The 27,935-nt window shown below is 52.8% G+C and overlaps 1 protein-coding gene across 17 annotated transcripts in view; it reads left to right on the forward strand.

Annotated features, from left to right (window-relative positions):
• The window catches only part of Dab2ip (DAB2 interacting protein), a 249,500-nt gene that overhangs the window by 151,012 nt on the left and 70,553 nt on the right, over nucleotides 1-27,935 (forward strand). For 14 of the 17 annotated variants that reach the window (XR_013438282.1, XR_013438281.1, XM_078048122.1 and 11 more), the window contains 11 exons: nucleotides 7,199-7,352; nucleotides 8,958-9,056; nucleotides 9,845-10,399; nucleotides 12,755-12,899; nucleotides 12,988-13,132; nucleotides 15,632-15,868; nucleotides 17,447-17,648; nucleotides 19,448-19,626; nucleotides 21,525-22,413; nucleotides 23,115-23,267; nucleotides 24,914-25,107. Coding sequence is in view for 15 of the 17 variants with exons in the window: in XM_078048122.1 (XP_077904248.1) it covers nucleotides 7,199-7,352; nucleotides 8,958-9,056; nucleotides 9,845-10,399; nucleotides 12,755-12,899; nucleotides 12,988-13,132; nucleotides 15,632-15,868; nucleotides 17,447-17,648; nucleotides 19,448-19,626; nucleotides 21,525-22,413; nucleotides 23,115-23,267; nucleotides 24,914-25,107 (2,952 nt within the window). In the remaining 2 variants the exon portion in view is untranslated. Of the gene's footprint in view, nucleotides 1-7,198; nucleotides 7,353-8,957; nucleotides 9,057-9,844; nucleotides 10,400-12,754; nucleotides 12,900-12,987; nucleotides 13,133-15,631; nucleotides 15,869-17,446; nucleotides 17,649-19,447; nucleotides 19,627-21,524; nucleotides 22,414-23,114; nucleotides 23,268-24,852; nucleotides 25,108-27,935 lie in introns of those variants that run through there. The other 3 variants (XM_078048130.1, XM_078048121.1, XM_078048126.1) reach the window with 3 other exon arrangements.

Raw genomic sequence — 27,935 nt, forward strand, 5'->3', positions numbered from 1 at the left:
GGTTCTTCCCCTCCCTTATGGCAAGAGGGATGGGCCTTTGCTGGGACACTAGGTTGATTGGACGCTCGGCCCCCAGGCCTGGCTCCACATGATAAAGGGACCAGGACTGCCCAAAAGAAGGATGATGATCCCAACTTTCACTCTGGACTGTATGATCTGCTGAGCCACTCCTGTTCGCCAAGCTTCAATTTCCTCTTCAGCAAAGGAGATGTGTCTGAAAGCATCCTTTATACAAACTGAATTCACTGGGGGTGAATGTGGCAGGGGTCATCCCTGAGCCAGGTCTCCAAGGGCCTCAGATTGAGTTCCTACTTTCCTGTTGTCTGGGACCATGCCACCTTCAAAGTAGGGTTCTTGGGGAAAGTGTGAGTTGATACATGTGTGTGAGATCACCTGTCATGTTGTTGGGGACCCAGTAGGCACACAGTAGGTGGCTTTTAGGTTCAGCCTGCCACATTGTCCTTCATTTGATCAGTGTCTGTTGGATACTGTGGTGCCTGGCCTCCAGCTGTGTGGTAGCCATAGCGATTGATGAGCCACCCTGTTTTGTTGTTTGCAGTGCTGGAGATGGTACCCAGGGTGCCTTGTGCATGCTAGGCAAGCACTCTTCCACTGAGCTATATCCCCATCCCTTTTTATCTTATATCTCAGTAAGTTGCCCAGGCTGCCCATGAACTTGTGATCCTCCTGCCTTAGTCTCCTGAGTAGCTAGAATTATAGACATGTTCTGTCCCTCCTGGCCCCTATCTTCTCTTGGTTGCCAGGGTGTGAGGCCCTCCTCCTTGTCAGTTCAAGATGGAGTATTCCCATTTTACAGGTAGAGGAAGTAGGGAATTGAGTGGTCAGCCCTGTGGTGTGGTGACCCCAGGGATAAGATAAAGGCAGGGCTCAATATGTGCATGGGGGCGTCACACTTGCTCCTGGTTGACTCTGTGAAGCCTGCCCCTGCCTCAGAATGAGGGGATCCAGGGCTGAAAGGGACCATGCCTCCATTGCCTGTCATCCTAGGAAGCCTTCCCAGGCTGAGTGACCAGCCTCCCTGCCTTATTAGGACATTCTTTGTATCCCCAGGGCCCTGAAGGCCACCAGATGACTACATTTTTCTCCCCTCCTGGGAACCCAGCTGGGCCAGGAGCGAGCACTGGCTTTCTCAGCAGCCAGTTCCCAGGGCAGCAGGGCCTGACTGAGGAAAGATGTGTCTGCTGGATGTTCCCAGAAGGGCATGGCCCTGTTTATGTTCTGCTGCTCAATTCCCAGGAGGTCAGTGCCCTTATCCTGACATGCTCCAGGACAGCGTCCAGAAAGGGTGCCACCCCCTTGCAGGTAGACATCTCTAGCACCACAGCCTGGGCCTGCCTAGGGTACAGGCACAGGCTCAGTGAGTATGTCCCACCAGGTGGGGCTTGGAGATCTGGCTGGGTCCTGACTGCGAAGACCCACCTTGTCTAAAGTTTCTTCCCAGTCCAGGCCTGGTTGTGGCAGTAGGTGTAGCATGGAACCACACAAGCACCTGGGGCTGGAAAACACCATGCCAAGGAGTCACAGGCTATGGGACCTCCCCACTTCCTTAATTTCACTAATGGAAATTCAGGGCATTTTAAAAACTTGAGGCATCCTGAGCATTTGAGCAGATGGAGTATTCCCATTTTACAAGTGGAGGAAGTAGGGAATTGAGTGGTCAGGGAAGGAACAGGGGATAGCCCGGGAGCACCTATCCCATCACTCCATTTCCAGCTACCCTAGAATTGTCAGCCTCAGTAGACACTGTGTCCATTGCTCACCAGTGTTGTTCATTGCTGTGTCCCATTCTTAAACAGTGCATGACCATGAGGTGGGTAAAGAGGAACGGGACAGTCATGAGTGACTGATGTAGTCCCTGGCACTGATCTTTGCCTCTTGAGCATCTGCATTTTCTCATTTAATCCTTAGAGCAAACCTGAGAGGAAGGTGTGCCATTACCCCCACTTGTGGATGGAAACAGACCTGGAGACTTGCATGGCTTAAGGCACTTACAATTCTGTGTTTTGTCAGGAATAGAAACTGACAGCTCCTGCAGCTGGGCACCCTGGATTCTAAGGCCTCTGTCTTGCCACCTTATCCCAGCTTCTGGTGGCATTTCTGTAGCATGTGCTCACCCCACTGCCTGCCTGCATGCATGCATTGTCCACCTGTGACTCCAGCCGTGCAAGCGTTCTCTCCACAGTGTGTCTTTAAGGGTCTCCCAGAGACCTTCTTGTCTTTCCAGAGACAAGAAGTCCACACACACTAAAAGCAAGTGAGCCTGGTCTGTTTGGGGACAACTGGCAATGAGCTGGTCCCAGGCCTGCCTTGGGGAAGCAAAGGGCAGCTCCCTCTGTCCTTTTGAGATTTGGAGGGTGACCCTTAGCCTCTTACTTCCCAGGCTAAATACCCTACTCTCAGTTTACCCCACCCATAGCTGCAAGCATCCTGTGTCAGAGCTATTTTTAGTTATCACAAACATTGTTTTTGTTTGTAGGTCCCCCCCTGAGCTTGAAATAAGGAGAGTTTGTGGAATTTCTATGTCACTAACCTTTTAAGAGAAAAAGGATCAGAGTTGAAAAACAGCTTGTGGCTTGGCTGGAAGGCTATCAGATAAGGCTGTGGCCTAGGAGCTGGGACAATGTCCCATTGTTCCTGCTACTGGGTTCTTACAATGAGCTGCTGTTGGGACTGCCTCTGTCTCCAGCAGTGACTCCCCCATGCTTATGCCCACATTTTCTGGGACCTGGGCAAGGCTGCCCTTGGAGTGAGCAGGTCACAGCCACAGGGAGTCATCAGCCTGCCTGTGGACCTTCTCTGCCCTTCTGCCCATGGCCACCTGTGGGGCCTTGAAAGGCCAGGCTGAGGCTGTGGTATACACTGATGGAGTCAATTTTGGACTCCACCGAGCTGGGGTGCGATCCTCCTCAGTCTTGCTACTAGAGGACATTGTTCAAGTCAAGCCTTTCAGACTCTCAGTGCCTCAAACCTGAGAGGGTCATCATGAGAATTAAGCAAGGAACCAAGTATTTAAGGCATGGATGGGGCTCAAGTGCATGGGTGTGGGCTGGCTGGCTGGAGAGACCAGAAGAGTATTATTATGGTGGCATTGGCTGGCCTTGAAAATGGAAGGATTTTGTTAAACAGAAAGATGGAGGAAAAGGTAGGACAGGCTGAAGAAAGAGCTTGGGCCAAGGCACTGGAAGACAGAGTCCATGGCTAGGTCACTAACCAGGGTATAGTGATAGAGGACTGGATTTGAATACCACCTTGAGGCCTCTGTGACTTGCTTGTCTTCTAGGCTGTGAGGGGAGGGAGGGAGGCCATGCCAGGCAGAGGGGCCCTCCTGGTGGAGGGGTACTGCTGTGGTCTGCTGGGGATGGCCACTGGGATACTCCATCCCTGCATGCCCTAGGCCCTGGCCAGACCAGCTCTCAATAGCAGTAGAATCCAGGGCAGATCTCACTGTCCTGTGACCTGTTTTCCACAAGTGACCTGGGAATCCTGGTGCCACACTTATTTCTTGTAGGTGTGAGAGTCCCATACCATGGAGGATACAGGGAAAGACTGTGCAAGAGCTCTAGGGGCTCTAGTCCTCGAGGGCCATCGTGGGCCTTAGAGAATCTGCCATGTTTGAGTTCCCAGAAAGGGTTAGGACCATGGGGAAACTGGGTGCTGCTAAGAGGATAAGATGATCCCCCTAAGGCTCTTTCATGGAGACTCTGAGGTGAACATTGGGATGCTGCTCTTGGGAATTGGCTTTGAATAGACAGCTGACCTGACAGCCAAACCCTCAGGTCTAATTTGTCCCTTCTTCCAGGGAACAGTCATGTCATCAGGGTCTGCGGCTCAGGGAGGTCTGTCCCAGCTGATTTCCTCCTCACTCCAGGAGTAGCTAACCTTGGCTGCAGAGGTTTGGGAGCTTTGGTCCAAGAACCCCGAGGACCTGAATCCTAGAACTTCCAGGCTTAGCCCTACCCATGAGGAACCCCCTTCCTGGCAAGGCGACAACTCTGACAAACTTTCCCAGCATAGCCTGGGAGTCCAGGAAGCCTTAATGAAGGAAAATGCACTGATGCTAGGAGTTCGAGTTGGATAGGGGAAGGGGGCTTCTTGGCAGAGGGAGTGGCATGTGCCTGGAGGCCTGTTTGAGGGACCTGGGTCTCTGGGTGGGAGCTGCCCAGCAAATAGGCCTCTGTGATCAGGTGGAACAGCAGGTGGACCCCACCCAGCAGCCCAGGGTGCCATGTCCAGGGCTGGTCTTTATAAGGCCCCCTACCACCATAACAGAAAGGTCTGGGAAATGCCTCCCCCTGCAGATCTTGTCTTTACAGCACTCCTGCAGCATGTGCTCAGTACCACTACTTTCCATCTGAGGCAAGAATCCTTCCTGCTTTTTCAGATAAGGAAATGGACCCAGAGAGTTGGGCATACCTCAGTGGGTCACAGCTGACCAACTTCTGGGCCCAGATGAGATGAGGACCAAGGTTACTGTGTGTCAGAATTTAGAGGATGGAGGGGGTTGCAGGTAGACTACAGGGCGAACAGGAAGAAAATATAGACACATAAGAACACCACCAATCCTGCTCTCACCAACCAGCCCTCTACTGCCCCAGAGCAGCCTGGGAAGCCTGGGAGGAGCCAGGCAACCCTGCTTCTCTTCCTTCCAGTGAGCTTGGGCTGTGGGGCTGGATGCAGCTCTGCTCCACCTTCCCCCTATGGAGAAGTCTGAGAGGAGGCAGGGAGAGTAAGGGCTAGGCTGCTCCAGGATGCCTTAAGGGCCCTGAGCTACACTGAACCCTCTTTCTCAGGAATCTTCCTAGCCCAGTGAGGCCCAGGTCAGCTGGAGCACATTTACAGAACAGGACAGTGAAGAAGGAGGGGAGGGGTTCTGCAGTCACAGTCTGTGGGCTCTGGCTGTTGAGGGTCTGATCTAGGCTCCTGGGGCTGCAGAACAAGGCACCCCTTAGGTCTCCCCGGGCAGGGTCAGTGAGCTGTAAAAGACTCCTTGTTTCTCTCCAGCCAGCCAACTCGTTCAGGCATCTCAGGCAGAAGGTGGCCCAGCTCATCAGCGCCTCCCTTTGTACATCCCAGGCTACTACCTGACCCACTCTGACTCCAGCATCCTAACCTGGCAGGGTTTGCCAGGCTGGGCCAAAGAGTAGCCTGATCCTTACTGTGAGTTCCAGGCCTTCCTAGACAAGCCCAACTTCCTCAGACTCCCCAACATCTGAGCCAGTGTATCTCTTCCACTGAAGTATGAAGCTTTCTCTGTGAGGGAGGCCTAAAATCTGAGGGTGAGGCTGCCTAGCCCAGGCCCCAGGTGAGAAGGGGAAGGCAGACCTCCCCACAGTGTTTGTCAGTGTTGCAATGGGAGAAGGCCTAGCAATCTGAGCAAGGACTGAGAGGTCATCAAGGGATAAGTCCTGTCTGAACACATAGGATGGTATGGCATTATGGGTAAGCCACCCTGCACCTTTGCAAACTGGGCATCCCAGGAAAGGGTCCTAGGCTTAGGCCACACTGAGAAGCCCCAGAGGGAACCCAGGGGGATTTGGATGGTTTCTGAGCTGAATTCAGCCCACCTCACAGCTTTGCTCTGGTCTGAAGCCAGCTTCCCGTGATCATGAGGAGGCCTGCGAGATGAGTGAAAGAGTCTACTGGAGCACTTCATGTGGGGTTTCTAAGGCCTGGGGTCTCACTTCCAGCTCTGACACCTTGAGTGCCTAGACTTTGTGCTGAATGAAAGTTTATATGCACATAGGGTTGTTGCCATGGAGATGTGGAAATTTTCTGGATCCCTGAGCCCATACATCATAGGCCTCAGCCTTCTTTACTCCATGTGGTCATGGAAATGGGTGTGCTCTGCATGCAAATGTCTGTCAGGCTCTGAGTCTTTTAAGGTCAAGGTCAGATCTTAGCCTGATCTAAGGTAAGGAGAGGATGATGAACTGGTCAGAAGCCAAAAAGCAAAGGGTGTTGTGGGAAGGAAGTCTGCTTATAGTATGTGGCTGCTGGGAGACAAGAGACCCAGGGATGAGGTATGTCATTCCTCTTTACTGAGCTCCTAAGAATGGACCAGTGCCTGCTCTCTTTGTAAAACAGGTGACACTTCTGCCCCCCCCCCCCCCCCCGTAAAGGTGAGTTAAGGAAAAAAAGCTGCTATAGAATTACAAGCCCAGAGCCCATGGCTGGAGCTTGCTCACGTAGTGCATCTAAACCAGGTGTCTCCCTTACCAACGGTAGCCTTATGTCAGACTAAACTGTGGGCTTTTCCTCTGGCCCAGCTGTGGAGGGGGCTCCAGTTGGACCTTCATTTCTCTTTGGTGGTCATTACCAAGCACTGGGAGCAGGTATGCTGAGGTGTATTCCATGTGATGCACTGAAGAACCATAGGTACAGAGAGGGATGAACTTGCCCAGGGCCATACAGTAAGTGAGCAGTGGGCTTAGGTTCAAGGCCATTTTGTTAGGGCCAGTCCAGATCTGAGCTCCATTTGGTTACCAGGTGGCATCTTTGTTCCTCATGCCAAGGCCTATGTCAAGCCCACTGACTCTGGCCTAGGCCCCAGAGTGCCAGCTAATGGACCCGACTGAGTCTCAATGTTTTGGATACTGTGCGGAGACTGTGGCATTTCTTCTGCTCAGAGCTTCTATAAAATAGAGCAGTGGAGGTTCCTGGGCCTGTGCTACTGTGTGGCGCTGGGAGTGAGGCAGTATGGGGGAAAGGGCTTTGTTGGCAGTGGCATTCTGGACGAGCGTTGGGATGGTGATTACTTTGGTCTTGGATGGGGACAGGGCTGATGTAGGGAAGGTGGAAAAGGCTACAGAATCCCAAAAAGCTGCCTAAATCTGGGCAGCTCTTCTCTTGGTGGGTCTCTGGGGCTGCTAAAGAGCCAGGTCCAACCCTGCCCTGCAGTCTGAGAAGCTCAGTTTAAACCCAAGTGGTCATGGAATCCTCAGTTTCTTGCTGTCTTAGGGGCTGAACTTCTTACCTAGACCCTCACAGTGGGGAAGAGGAACTGGTGGGTTTGGGGGACACTCCTCCCACCAAGCCTGCCTGAAAACAAAGGGCAGCAAGGGTTGGAGGAAGAATGACTGCCACTGAGGAGGGCAATGGTGCAGGGACGAGACAAGTGGGTGGGGCACAGCCACCCCACTTGGCCTGGCCCTGACACATCAACTGCCTACCTCCTCAGGTCCCATCTGATGCCAAGGCTGAAGGAGTCTCGCTCCCACGAGTCCCTGCTCAGCCCCAGCAGTGCGGTGGAGGCGCTGGACCTCAGCATGGAGGAGGAGGTGGTCATCAAGCCTGTGCACAGCAGCATCCTGGGCCAGGACTACTGTTTTGAGGTAGGTCTCACCAGGGGAGAGGTTGGCAGCACCTTTGTCTATCTCTGACCAGGCCGGACTCCTCCAGACTCCTTTGGAATACTGTGTCCTTGGCAGTGGATAGTCTCTTTGAGACAGTGGCCACATCTGCTGATAGCTTTTGGCTCCTGGGAGATGAGAGACCCAGGGATGGGCTCCTAAGAATGGACCAGTGCTTGCTCTCTTTGTAAAACAGGTGACACCTCTGGGTCCCCATTGGGTAAAAATGAGTTAAGGAAAAAGAGCTGCTATAGAATTGCACAAGCCCAGAGCCCATGGTTGGAGCCTGCTCACCTAGTGTACTGTGGGATTGTGGAGAGTCCCCTCCCCCCACCCCCACTTTTCTGCGCCTGTTTTCCCATCTGTTCAATGAGAGCCCCAACTTCTTCTGCCCAGCATTCTGTGATCCAGGATTTAATTAAGAATATAAAGCCAAAATGTAACCTGGGCAGGGCCATTAGCTGGGATCCCCTGCACAGTCCCTCATGGTAGGTGGGAAGTCAGTGGACTAGAGAAGGCAAGATGCCAAAGTTCATGCAGCCAGGCTTGAGACCAAGCCAGGATCAGGTTATTATGCTGCAGGTGTTCTTGGGAGTTCCCAGTGGCGTCTCCCATTATTCCTATTGACTTCCTACTTCTGTTTCTGGGAAGATTCCTACCCTATCTGCAATCATGCATAATTAAGGAAACTCTCAGAATGAATAAGCTGCCTTTGGGGACTAGTGTAAAAACCTCCCAACCTCTGTCCATGACCTGTGTCCTGTGTGCAGTTTCTGGTTTAAGACTCCTAGCTAAGCCAGGCAGCATCTGGACTCTGACTTCCTTGCCTGGGACAGACTGAGATGGCCTGTACCTGTCAGCTTGTTCAAAACACAGTTTGCTACTCATGTATAGGCACTTGAGTGCCTGGATGGGAGATCTGGTTTGCCCCGTGGAACCCTTAGCATGGCACTGGGACAGTGGGGACAGAGTGGCAACAGCTCAGGCCAGGCTCCCTCTCCTTGAGGAAATGTCCAAGCTGCAACTAGAGAATGAACAGGAGTCAGGCAGGCAGGGGATGGTGAAGGTTCCAGGCAGGAGGACCCCAGGGCCTGACACACAGGTGTTAGGCTTTTTGTGGCCATCATTGTTGTCACTGTTGCTGGGCAAAAGAGAACCCTCAGAAGGTGTCAGCTAAGGGTGGAGAAGAATCTCCTGCCTGTCCTTGCTTGTCCTCTTGGGACTTTGGTTTCTACCTTTATGGCTGTACTTGAGGTGAGCATTGCCCTCTGACCTGGGCAGAGTGCCCTGTAAGACTCATAAAGGTGATTTTCCTCTTTGAAAAGAAGGGCTCTGAGCCGGCAGAGATGAGGAGCCAGGCCTGAGAGCCAGATGGCTCAGGCCAGGTTGCTCTACTGCTGCCCACCTGCTCTAGGACAGCAGGTCTCTGTGCCATCTGGGAAATGAGAGGTATAAGGGCAGTTGTGAGCCTTGTCCTACTGCCATTCAGAGGCTATGTGCAGACCTGGTGGTCTCAGAGGCCTTCCATCACTGCCCGGCCTTGCCATAGTCCCTTCCCCTGTAACACGTCCTGCCTGCCTCCAACAGGTGACAACATCGTCAGGAAGCAAGTGCTTTTCCTGCCGGTCAGCAGCCGAGCGGGATAAGTGGATGGAGAACTTGCGGCGAGCAGTGCACCCCAACAAGGTAGGTTTGGGCCTCCTTTCTCTGGAGCATGGGGGATTAAGGTGAGACTCCAACATGAGGGAGCAGGAGGGATGCATTGCTGGTGGTGCACTCTGGGACTGGGGTGGAGGCAGAGCCCAGTTAAACTCTGGAAGAGGAGTGTGAGTTATTCAGTCTGAGATATTTGCCATGTGCCAGTTCCCAGAGGTACACATGTGGGAAGCTGGGCCAGAGAAAAGGGAGTTGGGCATTTGATACAATCCTTCTGCCTGTCCCATGTTCCCTGGCTAACTCTAGCTCATCCATCCCATTCCAGCTTAGACATCTGCCCCCTCCACCAGGCAGGCACCCTGGCCCACATTGGCTCCTCCATCTGGTCAGGACTCTAACTCCTATGTGTGTTCCTCCCCACTGACATGTTGACCTGGGCTGAATCTTGGTCTCCATGACATCACTAAAGTATCACCTCTCAGCAAACTGAGAAAGTGCTAACAGTAGTACCATGATCAGTGATGTGGCAGGCATTGTGTTATCTTCTTTCCTCAGTCTTACTCCGATGTGGTGGTTATTTTATTCCCATTTTATACAAAAGCTAACTGAGGCCAGATGAAGTCATTTGCCCAAGGTCAGTAAGCTGGTGCAAGGCAGACAAGAGAGGCAGCCCATGTCATGTCCAGCTGACCCATCCCCCACACCCAACCCCTTCACCACCATCTTTGGAGCCCTTCCCACATCTCAGAGGAGTTCCCACCTCTGGGCTGGCTGGGTAGGCAGGTGACAGCCCCAGCTGACACCCAGGGCCCCTACAGGATAACAGCCGGCGTGTGGAGCACATTTTGAAACTGTGGGTGATTGAAGCCAAGGACCTGCCAGCCAAGAAGAAGTACCTGTGTGAGCTGTGCTTGGATGATGTGCTCTACGCTCGTACTACGGGCAAGCTCAAGACGGACAATGTCTTCTGGGGAGAACACTTCGAGTTTCACAACCTGCCACCTCTGCGCACAGTCACCGTCCACCTCTACCGGGAGACTGATAAGAAGAAGAAGAAGGAGCGCAACAGCTACCTGGGCCTGGTGAGCCTTCCCGCTGCCTCTGTGGCGGGGCGGCAGTTCGTAGAGAAGTGGTACCCTGTGGTGACGCCCAACCCCAAGGGTGGCAAGGGCCCCGGACCCATGATCCGCATCAAGGCACGCTACCAGACCATCACCATCCTGCCCATGGAGATGTACAAGGAGTTTGCCGAGCACATCACCAATCACTACCTGGGGCTCTGTGCAGCCCTTGAACCCATCCTCAGTGCCAAGACCAAAGAGGAGATGGCGTCTGCCCTGGTGCATATCTTGCAAAGCACAGGCAAGGTGAAGGTGCGTGTGGGAAGGCCTGGTGATGGGCACTGGGCTTTTTGCCTTTACTTTGTCCATGTTAAGTACAGGTCAGCTCTAGTGGAGGTTTGGGGACAGGTGTCACACCCAGATGGTCTCCCTGAACCTGCATGGCAGGGCAGTCCAAGGCTTGTGGAGCTGTGGATGGGTTGGTGCTGGTAGTGAGGGGGTAGGTGTGCCTTCAGATGCCCTCCCCTATTAACCCTGGGGTCTGACCCTGAGGAGGTCATGTAGTTGAGCTCTTCCGGAACACATGGGACGCACAATCCGCTAGCCCAGTGACACAGTCACATATACCACTCGGGACATCCCTAGCAGGCAGTTACCAGCCCTAGCCTTTTCCTAACACTTTCATATCCAGACACAGATTTCACATGCACAGGTAGATGATCATCCAGCCCCAGCCCCAGGGCCCCTTAGGAGTGGTGATCAGAGAGCCATGTAGGCAGGCCCCACTTCCTGGCTAGAGGATCCCAGCTCCCCTCACCCTACCCTTACCTTTCTCCTGCCACTGAAAATAGGCCCACTCAGCAGCCCCCACACTTGGTTTGGAGGACAAGTAGGCTTCTGGACTGGTGCCCCTTGGAGGGGGCATCTGTCCAGCTCAGTGGAACGTGGCTCCCGGCCTCACCTGTGGGAAGTCTTTCCCTTTTTGCCATGCCTCCTGGCTGCCCAGAGCCCGTAGAAGAAGAAGGGCTAAACTTTGAATGAACTATCCTTCTGTGACAGGGATAGACCCCAAATGTCAGGCTAGGGAACTGGGCCTTAGCCCTCTGGTTGTGGTGTGGTTTGAGAATAATGATGTGAGTGATGGGTAGGGGATGCCTTGGATCAAGGTCCTGAGCTCTCATTCAGGAGAGGTACAGATAGGGAGCCAGGCTTGGGTGTCACCAGATTCTTGACTGCATGAGGTCCTTTGTCCTCTTACCTGTTCCTAAAGGCCCTGGCAGGGGAAGGCTATGACTAGAAGCCCATGGCCCCTAAAGACCCTTCTAGTTCCCACTATCTGTTGAACTGTCACCATATGAAAGAGGGACTTCACCACGCATCTGTGGGGAGATCTGCCTTCCTCCATGTTGGCCCACCTCCTCCCCTTGCCCATGGCCTTTATACTTGCTGGTTGAGGCTGCCAGATGGATCACAGGCTGCACTGTCCTCATTTATTGGTCAGTGGTGAGCTGAGGGTGCTAGGAAAGAGTGATTGGCAAAAGCCTGAAGCCCAGAGATGGAATGAGGGAGACAGCAGAGGCCTGAGCCTTTTTAGCTGCTGGGTCTCTCATCTTTCAATCCCTGGTCCCCAGGGCTGCTGTGGCAGAGCTCCAGGGAAGATGTGGTTTTTAACCTTTGCTCTGTGTACTCAGAGGTTGGGAGCCTAGAGGTTTTCTGCACATCAGGAAGTAGTCCTTGAGCACATTATCCCAGTGAGGCCAGTGATAACATCTCCTTGGTCCCTCCTGTCTGTCTTGTTGGCCAGCCTTGATCTCTGGCTCCAGATCTCAATTCTTTATTTCAAAAGGCTCCCCAATTGGCACATCAGAGTGGGAAACTCCCTGGCCCATGCTGAGTCCTTGCAGGCTCTGAGCTAGCTGGTCTCCTGTCCCAGCTGTTACCCTCCCCTCAGTCGGCCTGCCTCCCTTCTTCCTCTCCCCCAGGTCATAGGTTGGCTCTGGACGTGATGAGGCAAGGTCTCCAGAGGAAGGGAGCTACCGTCCAGTTAGGAAAGGGTGACTGAGGCTTCTCTGCCAGGACCTTCCCTTGACACTGTGTAGGACCTGATGGGTGAGGGCCTTACTAGGTGCAATCTGGGGGCCACAACAATGAGAAGCAGTGGTGCCACAGCCTGCCTCCCAGCCAGAGCCCTGTCAGGTGGACCTTATCTTCTAAGTATAGAGCAACTGGATCACTCAGTCCTTCTTCTCTTATCCTTACCCATGGGCTGCAGAAGACAAACCATGTTATATGACTCTGATAGGTCCCGGCAGCTGTTTGTACTTGGCACATGGTGTGGAAGGATGGGTGACCTCTTCTATGGCAGCCAATCTGGACGTGATGGTGGAGCTTGAGGCTCAATATGGCATGTTGCCATCCAGCCCTGCCTCCCATCCTTATGCCCAGCTCTGATGTCATCAGCTCCAAGCTCAGCCTCACTAGGCTTCCCACCCTGCCTGCTCTACTCAGCAGCCCCCAAGATGGGTGCTGCGTTCCTCTCTAGATCCCCAGTGGTGTGGTGAAGGAACAAGCTTGAGAAGCGGGGACTTCTCTGTCCAGGTCCAGAGTCCTCGGGTCCTGCCTACCAGGCCAGCTTAGGTTCCTTTTGCTCACCCCCTGCCTCCTCAGGACTTTCTGACGGACCTGATGATGTCAGAGGTGGACCGCTGTGGAGACAATGAGCACCTCATCTTCCGTGAGAATACACTGGCTACGAAGGCCATTGAGGAGTACCTCAAACTGGTGGGCCAGAAGTACTTGCAGGATGCACTAGGTAGGGAGGGGGTGGGCTGTCAGGTGGGCAGAGGATTGGTGTTGTCTGCCCAACCCTGACTCCTTCCTCCCTGCCCACCTGGCCACAGGTGAGTTCATCAAAGCTCTGTACGAGTCAGATGAGAACTGTGAAGTGGACCCAAGCAAGTGCTCAGCCGCTGACCTCCCTGAGCACCAGGGTAACCTCAAGATGTGCTGCGAACTGGCCTTCTGCAAGATCATCAACTCCTACTGGTCAGTGCTCACCCCATGACCCATTGAGGACATTGCATTCCCTTTTGGACCAGGTCTTCCTACCCTGTTGTCTTGCCTGTCTTCTCTGCTGTCAGAGTGCTCACAGAGAGCTAGGCACAAGGTCAGAATCCACCTGCTGCCTGATTCACTGAGTTACTGTGTAGCCAGACTCCTGTCCTGGTCTTTTTTGGGCTCTCTTGAGCATAGGAGAGTATTCCAGAATGTCAACAAGACACAGTTGAAACTGTAATAACCTGGACACAGCAGTCAAGTGCCTGGTGAGCACCTATGTGCGTGTGTTGCCCAGGCTACAGCATGGAATGGAGCTGGCCAAGCTCTGTTCAAGCACCCACCAGAGATGACTCCTCACCCGTCCTAGTAGTAATGGTGCTCATGTCATGGGCTTGTGATCAGGCCCGGCAGGGACATGTGTGCATATCTGAGCACCAGGCAGCCTAGGACTAGAGAACAAAAAGAAAGGGGTGGTTTTAAATAGAGCAGGGTCTGTAGGCCACACCAGCCCCAGAACAGAGCAGGTGCGCATGGGAGTAGGCTGCTCACATGGAACCATATCAGAACTTGGATTGGTCCTGGTGACCTTACAGGGAAGCTAACTTCAAAGGTAGCTTCTTGTTCCTGGACACATGTGTGACAGCTGTTGACCTGGTGCCAGGTACATCCTTGCTGTGTGGTGGCACACAAGTGTCATGTGTGTAGGTGGGCTTCCTGCCAGCCTGAGTGATCACTCTCACACCAAAAGAGCCACCTAGGCTTCAGCTTATGCCACAGCTGCAGCTCAGGGCTGGTGTCCCCTCCTGTCCTAGACCTCTGGTTCTTTTACTCTCCACCCACCTTGATCTGTCACACTCCTGTCCTAAGGCTTTATACCTGTCCCTCTGTGGCCCGTCCTCTGACCACATGTGGTCTGCTTATCCCTCCTGGGTCCCTTCTGTTGAAGCCCTGATCCCTTTGGAATGGGATCATGTCTGCATCTGAATGAGTTTCCTACACAGGCTGGGAGCACTCTGGAGGCAGGTGGGTCCACCAGCTCAGGGCTAGGCATGCAGAGAGCCAAACAACAGGCAAAGACAGGCCTGCTAGGTGAGCAGCCTCCTGGGGAAGGGGTTGAAGGGAATGGCCAGGGCCAGGATGTTGGGTGCCCATGTGCCCAGTCTCTTAGCCATTGTTACACAAGGTACTCATCTGGGGCCAGTGGGACACCTTGGAGCCTGGGGGGCAACCAGAGAGCCTTGAACTATTTGAGAACATTCTTTTTATCCCCCACTGGGCTGGGACATCCTCTGTCTCCCATTCCTGGGCAGCTGAATGTGGGTCACAGGAAAAACATTTCTGTGGACAAGGATTTTTCATTTTCTGTTTCTGGCATCTGTCAGATGCTTCTTTCTTTTGGGGACAAGGTCATCAGTAGATATCATCACTCAGTACCTAGGTGTCCCTGCCCAGTCCTATGCCACGTGCTTTGAGAGGCCCAGGGCTAAAGACACTCCCACCTCCTTTTCTCCCTAGGCACCCTCAATTCCACTGACATTCTTTACCACCGAGCCTGCTGGGTTGGCTGCTGGGCTTGCCCCAATGAGCATTTCAGGCCTAGCAAGCCCTCTGTGGCCTTGGCACCTCAGCCTGAAGGTGATTCTGTGAGCTTGGCAGGGTAGGCTTTGTTTTCAATTTAGGTGACAGGATGCTAAAGCCCAGGCAGGGCCAGGGTCTTGGTCAGGTCACCCTGAGCTTATGAGAGCAGGCATAGACAGGGTTTAAGGATCACTGGGCCTGGCCTGCCCCAGAGTAGAAAGGTGGGAAGGTCACTTAAAGATGGGCCAGGTGGGCATGACTGTGGCTGGGCAGAATTCCCAGTGGAGCCAGGAACCCTGTGTTGGTCTTCTGACTGTGTCACCCTGAAGAAGTTGCTGCCTTTGTTTCCATCCCATCTAGAGCTTGGCAAGCTGTGTTCTCCCCTGTGGTTAAGGGTGGCCTCTCCATCACTCCAAGCTCTGCATAGTACCTTACCTTCCTATGACAATGTTCAGGCAAAGGGAGTGTCTCAAAAGCCAGTGATGAGAACACAGGCACAGTGATGTGTCCCCTGTCGGTTTCCTCGCTACTTCACCAAGTGCCTGCCATTTCAATGGAAAGATGTGTTACCGCTTGGGGGAGGTGATGAGGTGGAGCCGACTCCCCAACTGAGCTTGTCTCTCAGTTCAGTTGGCCCTTTCAATGAGAGTCCACCCTAACTGAAGCTTGGGTCTCCTGCTTGCTGAACACTGGCTCTGCTGCCCTGGGCTGGGCACTCTCCTGCGTGGACTCAGCTCCCCAGGAGCCCTGCCTGCTGGGTGACTGACAGGCTGAGTGACATGCCCAGAGCTCCAATTTCATGCCCCTGCGGGGGAGATGTAAGGGTCAGAACTCAGGGTTCCATGCAGCCCAGATCTGTCCTGGGCCCCTGTCTGATTACCAGGACCACCATCGTCTGTCCCTATGCAGTGTCTTTCCACGGGAGCTCAAAGAGGTGTTTGCCTCATGGCGGCAGGAGTGCAGTAGTCGTGGCCGGCCGGACATCAGCGAGCGTCTCATCAGCGCCTCCCTCTTTCTGCGTTTCCTCTGCCCAGCCATCATGTCACCCTCACTCTTCAACCTGCTGCAGGAGTACCCTGATGACCGCACTGCCCGCACCCTCACCCTCATTGCCAAGGTTACCCAGAACCTGGCCAACTTCGCCAAGTGAGTGCCTTAGCCTGTGGTGGGCAGAGATAGCAAGGTTGGAGTCCACAGAGACAGGGCCTATGTGTTTCTGCCCCCCGCAAACTGGGCTGGGGTAACAGACCCTGCTTTTGTCCCTGCCATTCTCAGTTCTTCCCTTCCCCCTATTTCAAAATAAAACCTCCTCCACACCTCATCCTCCTAGTAAAAGTACTTGCCATTTTGGTACATTTCCTTAAATTTCAAAGAGGAGATATTTTTCCTTCTGCTCTTTTGAATTAACATATTATCCATCCTGAGGATTCTGCCATGTCCCTTAACATTCCTAAGCTCCATTTTGAAATGAATGACCAATGTTCTTCCAAAACAGAGCAGCCCGGGCCTCTAGCACATTTCCTGGGCATTTGAACAGGCAGGTTGTTTCAGACTGACTCAGATTAAGACTCAGGATGTCTTTACTTATAATGCACTTCTGGTGTTTTCAGCTGCATTCTTAGAGCAAGTGGGTAGAAGTGGAAGGGCTGGGTCATTTTGTCATTCATTCACAAAGTGTGGGTTGAGCCCTGTTTCAGGCTATCTTCATAGATAAGTCGGCCCTGGTCCCAGCTCTCAAAGCTGAGCACATTAAACAGGGAGACATGGAGTAAAAGCAGTATATAGTCATATACCAGAGACCAAGTCACATATCAAGAGCGCCCTGGGTTTGTGGGGAGAGAAGACAGGAAGGCCTCAAATGATGTGCTCTCCCAGCTGCATGTGAGGGTAAGGCATTCACCTAGCTCGAGGGGAAGCAGGAGCAAAGACTGCTATATCAGGGAGTGCCATGGTGCTATAGAAGTGCACCAAGTGGAGCATCAAGTGCCAGGCCAGGAGAAGCAGAAGACAAGATTCAAGAGGACAGCAGGGACCAGAGGGCCACACAAGGCAGAGGGAGCCACCAAGGATTTTAAATAAGCAGGAGGATGGTTCAGCTCTCTTCTGGATCTGAAAAGAACACCCAGTCAGCAGGGGGATGAGACCAGAGACCTGGGAGGAGAGCATAGCCATGTTATGTCAAAAAGCAAGGTGGTATAGGAGACAGTGATTGCAAGTGAAGTGGTCAAGGTAGACAGCAGGCCTTGCCATTGGGGTTGAGGAAGGAGGACCCAGCAAATGCCAGGCTTCTGGCTCGGGCATCTATGCTTAGAATAGGAAGTTCAGAAAGAAGGCATGAGTTTGGGGAGCCATCAGTGGCTCCAGAGTTGGCCAGGTTGAGCAGGAGAGACTACGGGGTGGGGAGGGGTGTTCTGAAAGAACAGAGACCTGGGCTAAGCATGGATCAAAAAATCATCTGTGCATCTAGCGTTGCAAATTGGAGGAAAAGAGGAAGGAGACTCTAATGGGCGATAAATGGGGAGTCAAAGAATATTCTAGGTCTTGTGGTTACAGGTCTTAAAAAGGGTCACCACTTCTGGTCTTGATATCCTGGGTCCTGGCAGGTTCAGTTGACTTGGGGCATCAGTGGGTGGGAGCTGGCTGCAGTGGGTAGTGGGAATGGGAATTGAGGGAGTGGAATGGCTCAGAGAAGGGGCCCTCACCCTGGCTGTCCTCTCTTCCCAGATTTGGCAGCAAGGAGGAGTATATGTCATTCATGAACCAGTTCCTGGAGCACGAGTGGACCAACATGCAGCGCTTCCTGCTCGAGATCTCCAACCCCGAGACCATCTCCAATACAGCTGGCTTCGAGGGCTACATTGACCTGGGCCGCGAGCTCTCCAGCCTGCACTCACTGCTCTGGGAGGCCGTCAGCCAGCTGGAGCAGGTGCCTGTAGCTGTGGGTGAGGGTGGGTCCTAAGGCCACCGTAAGCCCCAGGGCAGCCATGAGGTCAGAGGGTTTGTCTCTGTGGCATGAAACAGCCCACCCAGGTGCCAGTAGCCCTGGGTTCCAGCCCAGGCCCTGTAGAATACACTGGGTGTCTCTGGGCTCTGTTTTCCTTTATGGACAAGTGTCACGTTTTCTCTCTGGCACCTGCCAGAGCACTCAGTATTGGGGCAAACCTTTCTAGGGCTGGGACTATGGCTCAGTGGTGGAGCTCTTGCCAAGCATGCACAAGGCCCTGGGCTCAATCCCCAGCACTGCAAAAACAGAATAGGAAAAAATAAAATAAAATAAAACCTTTTTAGAATTACCCTTGACTGTCAATTGGCAAGATAATTCCCTCAGCACCTCTGACATTGCTTTGGTCACTTGGACTGAGTTCTTCTCAGCCTGGAGTTCCACTAAACCCCCAGTGGCCTCACAGTGAGCAGTTTCTTGGCATTGGCCTGCTAGAAACCACTTCTCAAATATCTGTTGCTTTTCAGGTCTCCAGGGTCCATTTTACAAAGTAGTTAATACTGAAACCAGGTAGAAAGGCCTTCCTGCCTCCTGGTCCATTTGAGGTGACACTCAGAGCACTCTGGTATGATCTTTGCATGTGTAGCTGTACACATGCAGGTGCAGACATTTACAGTTCTCCTCCCTTTTGTTTTCAAGTGAAAACTTCCAGTGTACACTGATATGTTTCTCACTATCATAGGCATCTGTCCTCATGTGCATCCTATACCACCACTGTGCTAAAAAACAGGTGTAGACTTCCCTGTCCCATGAACAGTTTGTTCCATCAGTCTCCTAATGACGTATCTGTGGGTTAGTCCCAGTTCTCCACTGAAACGGCTGCTGTTGCAATCGCAGTTTCTCTCATTTATATCCCTTTGTCTTTGTGAGAGAAACATGAGGGAGATATGGAAATGAAGGCCAAGCCCCTCTCTTCCTCTAATTCTGAGCCCTCTGCTACAGCCTACACCAGTCACTGTCATTGTCACCACTTGCCAAGCTCCTGTGCTGGTCACTGTCCCATGGATCTCACAGCTAAGTAGGAAGTATGAAAGGTAATCAGCATTGTTACCCAGGTGATATGGTACAACAAGGATTTGAAATCAAGCTGTTGGCCTCCACAAATCTGTTGACTATGAGATTCACTTTTCTTCTCTTGTTTATGCATGCATTTTCACAAGGGACTTTGTGCAAAAGCAGTGGCCTCCTCCTCTAGCTCAACTCCATAGCCCAGAATCCTCTGCACCATGTCTGAAGCATGACAAGGTTTAGAAGGGCCAAGGTCCAGCACCAGTTGATGCCTGCTCTGTGCCTAGACCATCTCCACTGGGTTTGGGTCAGCCCACTTTGTGGAGCAGATAGTAGAGGGACTCCTTAGAAGCCTCTTGGGTGGAGAGGTATAGGCTGGGAAATTCTGGGATTCTAAGCATGGGAATCCAATTCTGGGATTTCTTCTTTGAGGGTACCAGAGCAGGACAAACTAACATGAGGCTTGGACTAGGTCAGCATCTCTTCCTGTGGGCTTTGCATTCCTACCCCAGAAATAATCTAGGGAGCTGGTAATAAATGCAGATTTACAGATTGCTGGGCTTGTCCTTTCCAGGGCCCTCTGGGTCTGACTGTGGGGTCCAGAATCTGCATTGCTTATAGGCTCCTTTGTGGTTTTGAACCACAGTGACTGCGGCATACCTAACCTCAACAAGTGGCCTTAGTAGGTCACACCTGGCTTTTTTGTGTCTTTGCAGAGCATTGTGTCCAAATTGGGACCTCTGCCTCGGATTCTGAGGGATGTCCACACTGCACTGAGCACCCCAGGCAGCGGGCAACTCCCTGGGACCAACGATCTGGCTTCCACACCGGGCTCTGGCAGCAGCAGCATCTCAGCTGGACTGCAGAAGATGGTGATCGAGAACGATCTCTCTGGGTAAGAGCTCCTAGGTGTGCTGAGTGTAGTGGGGCATGCATGCAGACTAGGCACAGCTCATCTGTGGTCCTGATGGGGGAGAGGATGCCCATGTGATTGTTTAGGAAACAAGCCTGGTCAGACTCTAAATGTTTGATGCAGGCCCTAAGTGGTAAACCTCCATTTGAAAAACCAGCGAAGTCTTCCTGGAGAAGGAGATGGTGTCATTTTTTTACCTTTTCAGGAAAAGTAGCATTTCCATTGGTGGAAAAGTCCTTCTAGGTAAAGGGGCAAGCACAAGCAAGGGCCTGGAGAAGAACAATCTGTGTTCAGGTACAATTCCTGGTCCCAAACACCTTCAGATCCCCTGTGCTTGTTTGAAGCACTCATTCTGGTATTTCTTGGACCTGTATCAGGAGCTCCTTAAGTGGTGCTTAAGAGTATGTTCAGTAGGAGCCCAGGTGGCTCTACTGGGCTTTGAGTCTAGGACCTCAGAAAACAGAGGTGCTGAGATCCAGCCTCCCTGAGCCCTCAGCTCTGGGTGCAGGCTGTTCAACATAAATAACACACAGTGCAGTGGGAGGCAGGTGCTTTTGAATATGTCAGTGTGACATTTCATTAAGAAACTCAGTATTTGTATGGAACCGTATATGTTCCTCCATCTCCTGGCAGGGGCCCCTTTTAGACCTGCTGGTGAGGTCAAGGCTGGAACAGCAGAGTGGGGAGTGTGATTTCCTTCCCAGGTGTTGGCAGCATAGTTTTGCAGCAGGGGAGGGTGTTGAGCTAGATCTGGAGGGTGTGGTGCCCAGAAGAGGCCATGGTACCAGTCCTGGTCACTCTTGAGTGGGTTTTATTTGTTTTTTGGTTTGTATGTTTGTTTGGAGGTCTGTTCACTTCACCTGCTAAATGAAGCAGAGCAGAGTGACAATGTAAGAGTTGAGGAAAGCATTAAGGACACATGACCTGGGGTGTGGCATGGTTAGCCCAGACCCACAGCTGATCTTGGCTTGTCCCCGTTCTTTCTGCTACCTTTGTCCAGCTCTTCCCTGCCCATGAGTGCTGGGGCTCCAAGTGCTGGCACTGCCCTGTCTTGGGGCCATGGTTTCTGCTCCATCTGAGGCCAAGCTGACAGTGTCTTCCTATTCTAAGCCCGTGTCAAGCTCCCCATATCCTTGTTGCTTCTCACCCACTCAGAGTTCGTGCCTACATTCTTTCCTCCAAAACCCACCTGGGCCCACTTCAGTTGTGCTTGGCCTTTAGGGAAGGTCCAGGAGAGGCTACAGACAGGTGTGGCATGAGGAGGACCAAGGGCTGTGGTAGGCTGAGGGAAGGTAGAGCCTGCTGCCAGGTTCAGATTCATCGCCTGAGCTATGCCTTTGATGCATCTTCCTTTGATTCTGTTTTTGCCAGGATTTACAGCCCCCGCCTGCCACTCAAATAGGGAGTGGCAGCAGGAGGCTGGGCAGGGGAGGGTTTCACCAGGCCCACACTTGGGTTATCAGTCTGATTAGAAACAAGAGGGAAAAGGTAGAGGGTGCCCCGTGATTTTGAAATTGGAGTTCTTAACACAGGATTCGCAGATTAACTGAGTACCACTGAGCTGTGGGCTGGGGCTTAGCTAAGGGGGTTGTCCAGAGCATGCCAGGTCCCAGCACCCATTGGGTAAAGGGCTTGCCAGGCATCCTGGCTTGGAACTAGCAGAGCTGGTCCCTAGAGCAGAGGTTCTGTGTGGAAGCAGTCATCTCAGCCGTTGTTCCCTGGGACTACCCATTCTGCTGGCCCAGCTCTCTCCTCCCCGACCCTGGCGTTGACTGCCAGGTCCTAGCAGGTTGGCGGGTGCTGTTGGTTTGGACCCCCGTGGCTGCACTCACAGTTCTTCTTTTCCCCTTCTTTCCCTGTGTGTGCTTGTCTCCCTGCAGTCTGATAGATTTCACCCGGTTACCGTCTCCAACCCCCGAAAACAAGGACTTGTTTTTTGTCACAAGGTCCTCCGGGGTCCAGCCCTCACCTGCCCGCAGCTCGAGCTACTCGGAAGCCAACGAGCCTGATCTCCAGATGGCCAACGGTGGCAAGAGCCTGTCCATGGTGGACCTCCAAGACTCCCGCACACTGGACGGGGAAGCAGGCTCTCCAGCGGGCCCTGACGTCCTTCCCACCGATGGGCAGGCACCCACAACTCAGCTGGTGGCTGGGTGGCCAGCCCGGGCAGCACCAGTGAGCCTGGCAGGGCTGGCCACTGTGCGGCGGGCAGGCCAGACACCAACCACACCGGGCACCTCTGAGGGAGCACCTGGCCGGCCCCAGCTGTTGGCACCACTCTCCTTCCAGAACCCTGTGTACCAGATGGCGGCTGGCCTGCCGCTGTCGCCCCGTGGCCTTGGTGACTCAGGCTCTGAAGGCCATAGTTCCCTGAGCTCCCACAGTAACAGTGAAGAGCTGGCGGCTGCCGCCAAGCTAGGAAGTTTTGGCACCACCGCGGAGGAGCTGGCTCGGCGGCCTGGTGAGCTGGCACGGCGACAGATGTCACTGACTGAGAAGGGTGGGCAGCCCACGGTGCCACGGCAGAACAGCGCTGGTCCCCAGCGGAGGATTGACCAGCCTCCGCCCCCGCCCCCCCCACCACCTCCTGCTCCCCGGGGCAGGACGCCCCCCACCCTGCTGAGCACCCTGCAGTACCCGAGGCCCTCGAGTGGAACCCTGGCGTCAGCCTCACCAGATTGGGCTGGCCCTGGGGCCCGGCTGCGGCAGCAGTCCTCATCCTCCAAGGGGGACAGCCCAGAGCTGAAGCCACGGGCGGTGCACAAGCAGGTCAGTGCTGTGGGTCAGGGCAGGCCAGACTCTCAGTCCAGGGGGTGTCACACACCGTGTCATGCTCTTTCTCGGTCATTTCACCTCACCAGCGCCCAGCTGCCATCTCATGCTGTGATGCCTCATCCAGCCCCGTCGCTGGTCTGCTATGCACACTGCTCCCTCCACTTGGAACCAGGGGCACCGTGGCCTCAAGGGACACCAGGGCCCTCTGCCGTTTCCCCCAAATAAAGACTTGGATCGGGGAGCAAGGGGGGAGGGGTCCATTTATTTCCAGTTCCAGGCCTGTTAAAGCCCATGCCTAGTGCTGGAATCAGCCTGGCCCCTCTCTAGCCTCTACTTTCTTCCCAAACTGCTCATATGGGCTGAGTTGGCCACCAGGTGCAACTGCCGGAAGTGTGGACGATCACTGTCACCTAAGGGTTGCAAGCCATGGGTCGGTGTGCTTGGGTGACTGCCCAGCCCAGCACCAGCTGCCCCTCAGCTCAGCCTACTGTGGTGCTCCCAGTGGCAGCAGGGTGCAGTGCTCAGGAGCCCCCAGGCTATTGACTATCTCTGGCTGCCATCCAGGAGATAGACAGCTCGAAGTCCCCTCCTGTCATGCTTCTGAGCCACTGTCCTTGTGGCTTGCCACGGTTAGTGTCTGCCCTGTCCTCTTCCCTCTGCCTCCTGCAGCCCATCACAGCTGTGTTTCATTGTAGGGCCCTTCACCCGTGAGCCCCAATGCCCTGGACCGCACAGCCGCTTGGCTCTTGACCATGAATTCGCAGTTGTTAGAAGACGAGGGCCTGGGCCCAGACCCCCCCCACAGGGATAGGCTAAGGAGTAAGGAGGAGCTCAGCCAAGCAGAAAAGGTAAAGCTGGACCCGGGCAGGCGGGCTGGGTGGGCCCTCATTGAGCGGGTACTGCTCATCTGAGAATGACTAAGTCTCCATGTCCCCTTATCCCACGTGGGGCTAGGGGTCAGTGGGAGAAAAGCAGCAGGAGGGGTTTAGCTTAGACCTGAGGCTTCCAATACAGGCTGCATTTCAGCATCACCTAGGAATGGCACTGGGTCAGACTCTGGGACCTGGAGGCTGGAGCTCTGAAGAGACCCCTTACCCTGAAGCAGCTGAGCTTCCAAGCATCTGGAGCTGGAGAACCAGGTTCCCAAGAGGTACCTGGAGACCATTGTGGGAAGCTTTAGTCTTGAGGAGGCAGAAACAGGCTCTTGTCCCCAAGATAGCTAGAAGAGCTGCCCCACGCAGGCACCCTTCTTCCAAGGATTATGCCTTCCCAGGACCTGGCTCTTCTACTTTCCAGTCTCCACCAGGGCCTGGGGAAAACAGTTACCAGGAAGAAAGGTGGGGTCAGCTTACCACTGATTTCTTCCTCCTAAGAGCAAAAGAAAAAAAAAAAATGATTCTAACAAATCTAACCCTCGTCCACCACCTCTAACATTTGATGGGCCATGGGGTGCTTTGACCATCCTGCCAGGTCTTCCAGTTGTGGCAGCTGCCCTGGATCTGGGGGTAGTCCTTGAACGGCCCTGGAAGCCAAAGCCCAGGTAGACAGGAGGCAGTGCAGCTACCTCTCCACTTGCTAGAGATCAGGCTTGGGTGCTCTTACCCCTCAGGGCCTGGGACAGCCTGTGGCAGCCTATCAAGAAAGGTCCCAGGGGTCAAGGTGGCAGCGCTCCCTCTCCCTGGCTGTGGGTGAGGTCCATTTCCATGCTGCATTTGCCACTCTCCACCACTCCCTTGGTCTGCTGCATGTACCTGCTTTCACCATAATTGTGCAAAGGGACACCCAGGAACACAGCACACAGTGCTCCAAGAGTCGGAGTTTGGCAGGGAGTGAGGCGACCTGACGTCACCCCAGGCTCCCTGCTCCCCTCAGACCTGCTTCCTTACATGTCTAACCCCTCTTGCTTCTGGGGTTGCCCCTGCCTCCCTCTTGTTCAGAGGCAGCTGCTCCTCCTGTAGCCCACACAGCCTCCAGAAGGCGTCTCTTGCCCCCTCGTGCCTCCCTTTGAGTCCAGTACAGAAAGCCCAAACCACCTTGCCTTTACCTTTCACTTCTCTCTGTGCCACTACCTGAGATCCTGTCCGTAGGATCCTGTCCTTAGGCTCTCAGCCTGCTGATCAGTCACCATATGATTCAGTCACGTCATCTAGGCTTCAGCTTCCCCTCCTGCAGAGCCCCCACTTCCAGGTGCTTAGTATATCTTCATATATCTCAGGGTTTTAAAACCTTTGTTTATCATTAAAAGAAAGCTCAAGGTCCTAGTTACACTGTCAGTCCTGAGATTTGAGTTTTTGAGTCTTCATCTCCCTTGTAGCTGTACTAGTCAGACTGGAGGTTAGAGAGGAGAGACTCCTGGGTGGGGACAGGCTTGAATCTCATCACAGCTACTGGGCCATTCCCCTCCCGGCTCCCTCCCACCTGTGCCCCACTCAGGCTGACGAGGCTGTGCTCTCTGTCCCGGGTGCTGTGCCGTGGCACTCTGCCCTCCTGGCAGGACCTGGCAGTGCTGCAGGACAAGCTGCGGATCTCTACCAAGAAGCTGGAGGAGTATGAGACCCTGTTCAAGTGCCAGGAGGAGACGACGCAGAAGCTGGTGCTGGAGTACCAGGCGCGGCTGGAGGAGGGGGAAGAGCGGCTGCGGCGGCAGCAAGAAGATAAGGACATCCAGATGAAAGGCATCATCAGCAGGTGAGGGCAGCCTGTCCATTGCCCTCGAGGCCGCGGTCTGTGGGCGAGCCTCAGTGCCCCTGGCCTGGGTATTGCTGATTTGCTGAAGGGGGAAAGGGGAAGGCAGCATCCCAGGCCATGGGGCCGTGCGCCAGTCCTGGCATGTAGACAGCCCCCATGGTGCTGGCTTGTTGATGGCCGAGTGCAGAGTTGGGGAAAGCAGGAGGGAGGCTGGGCCAGCTCCTGGAGGGTCCTGCAGGAGTGTGGAAGCTGGGCTTGGGGTGTTAGGAAAGGCAGGACCCATTCAGAGCAGTATAAAGGAATGTCAGTAAGTGAGGGTGGGAGGCAGGGACCAGACACAATAACCCCCAGGTTTCTTTTTTTCATTTAGGTAATCACCATGAACTGTATTTTTACCTTATGCAAAATTACTTGATAACAGAGTTCAGAAACACATCTATTTTTAATTGTATCATTTTTTCAACTCCACCCCCAGATTTCTATTGAGAGGTCTGGGGGTATGTATGTCAGGGTGCCAGGTGAGAAGAGTTGCTATTCAGGGGGAGAGGGAAAGGGATAGTGACTGCTTTGGGGTATGTTGAGTTTCAGCATGCCCGAGTTGCCTGGGGTACAGTTGGTTTTAATGATGGCTCTCATCTTTGTTGATGGCTTGTCAGGTCCTGTGTTGCCCCCGGTGCCTCTCTTTCCACCTGTGGTAGGTAGGCAGATGAGGTACAGTGTAGGTGTGGCATCCAGGCCAACCCTCAAGGTCCCGTCTTGGAGTACACTTTCTTATAGCACAAGAGGAAAGACATTTGGATTCATATCTATTTACTTGCACAGTCTAAGACCCTGTTACCTGGACAGATCAAACAGATGTTTAGTAACCAGGAAGTTCCCTTACCTGGCCCCATGCTTTGTCCACAGTTGGCCCTTCCCAAATTCCTCCTGTTTAGACCACCTGCTTCTCTCTTCCTGACTACTGTGGCTTCACTATCTTGTGGTTATATTCATTGTGCAGTGGTTGACATGAGCTGAACCCGGTGACTAGAGACCTGTATTTTCACTTGACCTCCAGCTCTGTTCTTGGCTCCCCTCGTGTGGTTCCAAGAATGGAAACATTTTTCACCCTGCCCACCTCCGCCTCTTTATACCTGTTCTCTGAGCTTTTCTGCTCTAACTGCAATGGCTTACTTAACACGTGTATCTCTCCTAAATTATGCTGGTTAATCTCCTCCCTATTGTAAATGTCAGCGAGGTCAGTTTGGTTGATAGTGTAGTTTGGGTCTTCTGTATTCTTCCTGCTTTTTCTATCCACTTGTTTACTGCTGTTCTGCCAGTCCATGAGAAAAAGATTTTGAGGTGGCCAATCATAATTCATATAGTTCTTCTTTCGTTTCTATTGCTTTTGCTTTATTTACACTGAAATTCTATTCTTAGGTGCCTGTACTTTGAGCATTATGAACTATTGATAAACTGACCTCATTTTCATTATAAAATCACATCTTTATGTTTCATGATATGTCTTGAGTTGTCAAATATAGCCACACCAACTTTCTTTTGATTTGTGCCTTTTCATTGTCCTTGTACCTTCAGCCCATTGTCTTAGATCATTTAAGCCACTACAACAGAATACCTTAGACTGGGTAATTCATAAACAACAGAAGTTTTTTGCTCATGGTTCTGAAGGCTGGCATGTTCAAAATCAAGGTACAGCAGATTTAGTGTCTGGCAAGGGCCCTCCTTTGCAGATAGTGCCTTGTGGGTATGTCCTTACATGGCAGAAAGGTAAACAAGCTCCCTCTGGCTTCTTTAGGGCACTGAACCCATTCATGAGGACAGAGACCTCTTGACTTAATCACTCCCAGACGCTCTACCTATTAATGCCATCACCCTGGAGGTTAGCTTTCATCCTGTGAATTTGGGAGAAAACAGATGTTTAGACCATCACACCATCTATGTGTATAAATTACTTTATTGTTGGGTCTTCTTTTTATCTAATCTTTTTTGCTCTTTAATTAGAGTGTTGAGACGTTTACATTTAATGTAATCATTAGCATGATTTTGTTTGTCTTGCTATTTGTTTCCTATTTGTAGCCTTTCTTACCTTTTTTCTGTCTTCTTTTGAATGGTGGATTTTTTTAATAATCCTGTTTTGTCTCCATTGTTGGCTTATTGGCTCTACCTCCCTACTGCTCTGGGCCCGGGTGGCAAGCCTTTTCTAAAGGACAGTTCATTGTTTTGTGTGGTCTCACTGCAACTTTTCCACTCTGCTGTTGTGGCTGCCTGTTTCAGTGGTATGGGCTGTTAACAGCTGTTGCTTTGGGCCCAGTTGCGCCCCCTCCCTTAGGCTATAATGACAGGGACTTTATCATCATCTTTGTTTCTCTATATTTATGTGCCTTTTCTCTGGCTGGTTCTAGGATAGTATTCTTGGGCTGGGGTAACTCCACAGTAGAGCACTTGCCTGATATACACAAGGCCCTGGGTTCCACCTTTAGCACCTCAGGAAAAAAAATGTTTTTTCTTTATCGCTTTTGGACAGCAGTTTGTTATAAGAAGACTTGGTCTGGCTTCCTTCGTTTCTTGGGCTTATTATGCTGTGGATTTGCAGATGTGGGGTCCTACTTCCCCCACCTTATCTGGGGCTCCCGTCACTCAGAGGTTGAGCCGCTTTGTATCATCCTTCATCGCACTGATGCTCTATTGTCTGTGTGTATTTTTTCTTAAATAATTTCTACATTGTCCAGTTTGCTACTTATTTCTTTTTAGTGTCAAATCTGCTGTTAACTTTATCTGATAATTTTTATTTTATTTATTTTGGATGTGGGTACTGGGGATTGAACCCA

The sequence above is a fragment of the Ictidomys tridecemlineatus genome, chromosome 4, assembly GCF_052094955.1.
Source record: "Ictidomys tridecemlineatus isolate mIctTri1 chromosome 4, mIctTri1.hap1, whole genome shotgun sequence".
NCBI classification, from domain to species: domain Eukaryota; kingdom Metazoa; phylum Chordata; class Mammalia; order Rodentia; family Sciuridae; genus Ictidomys; species Ictidomys tridecemlineatus.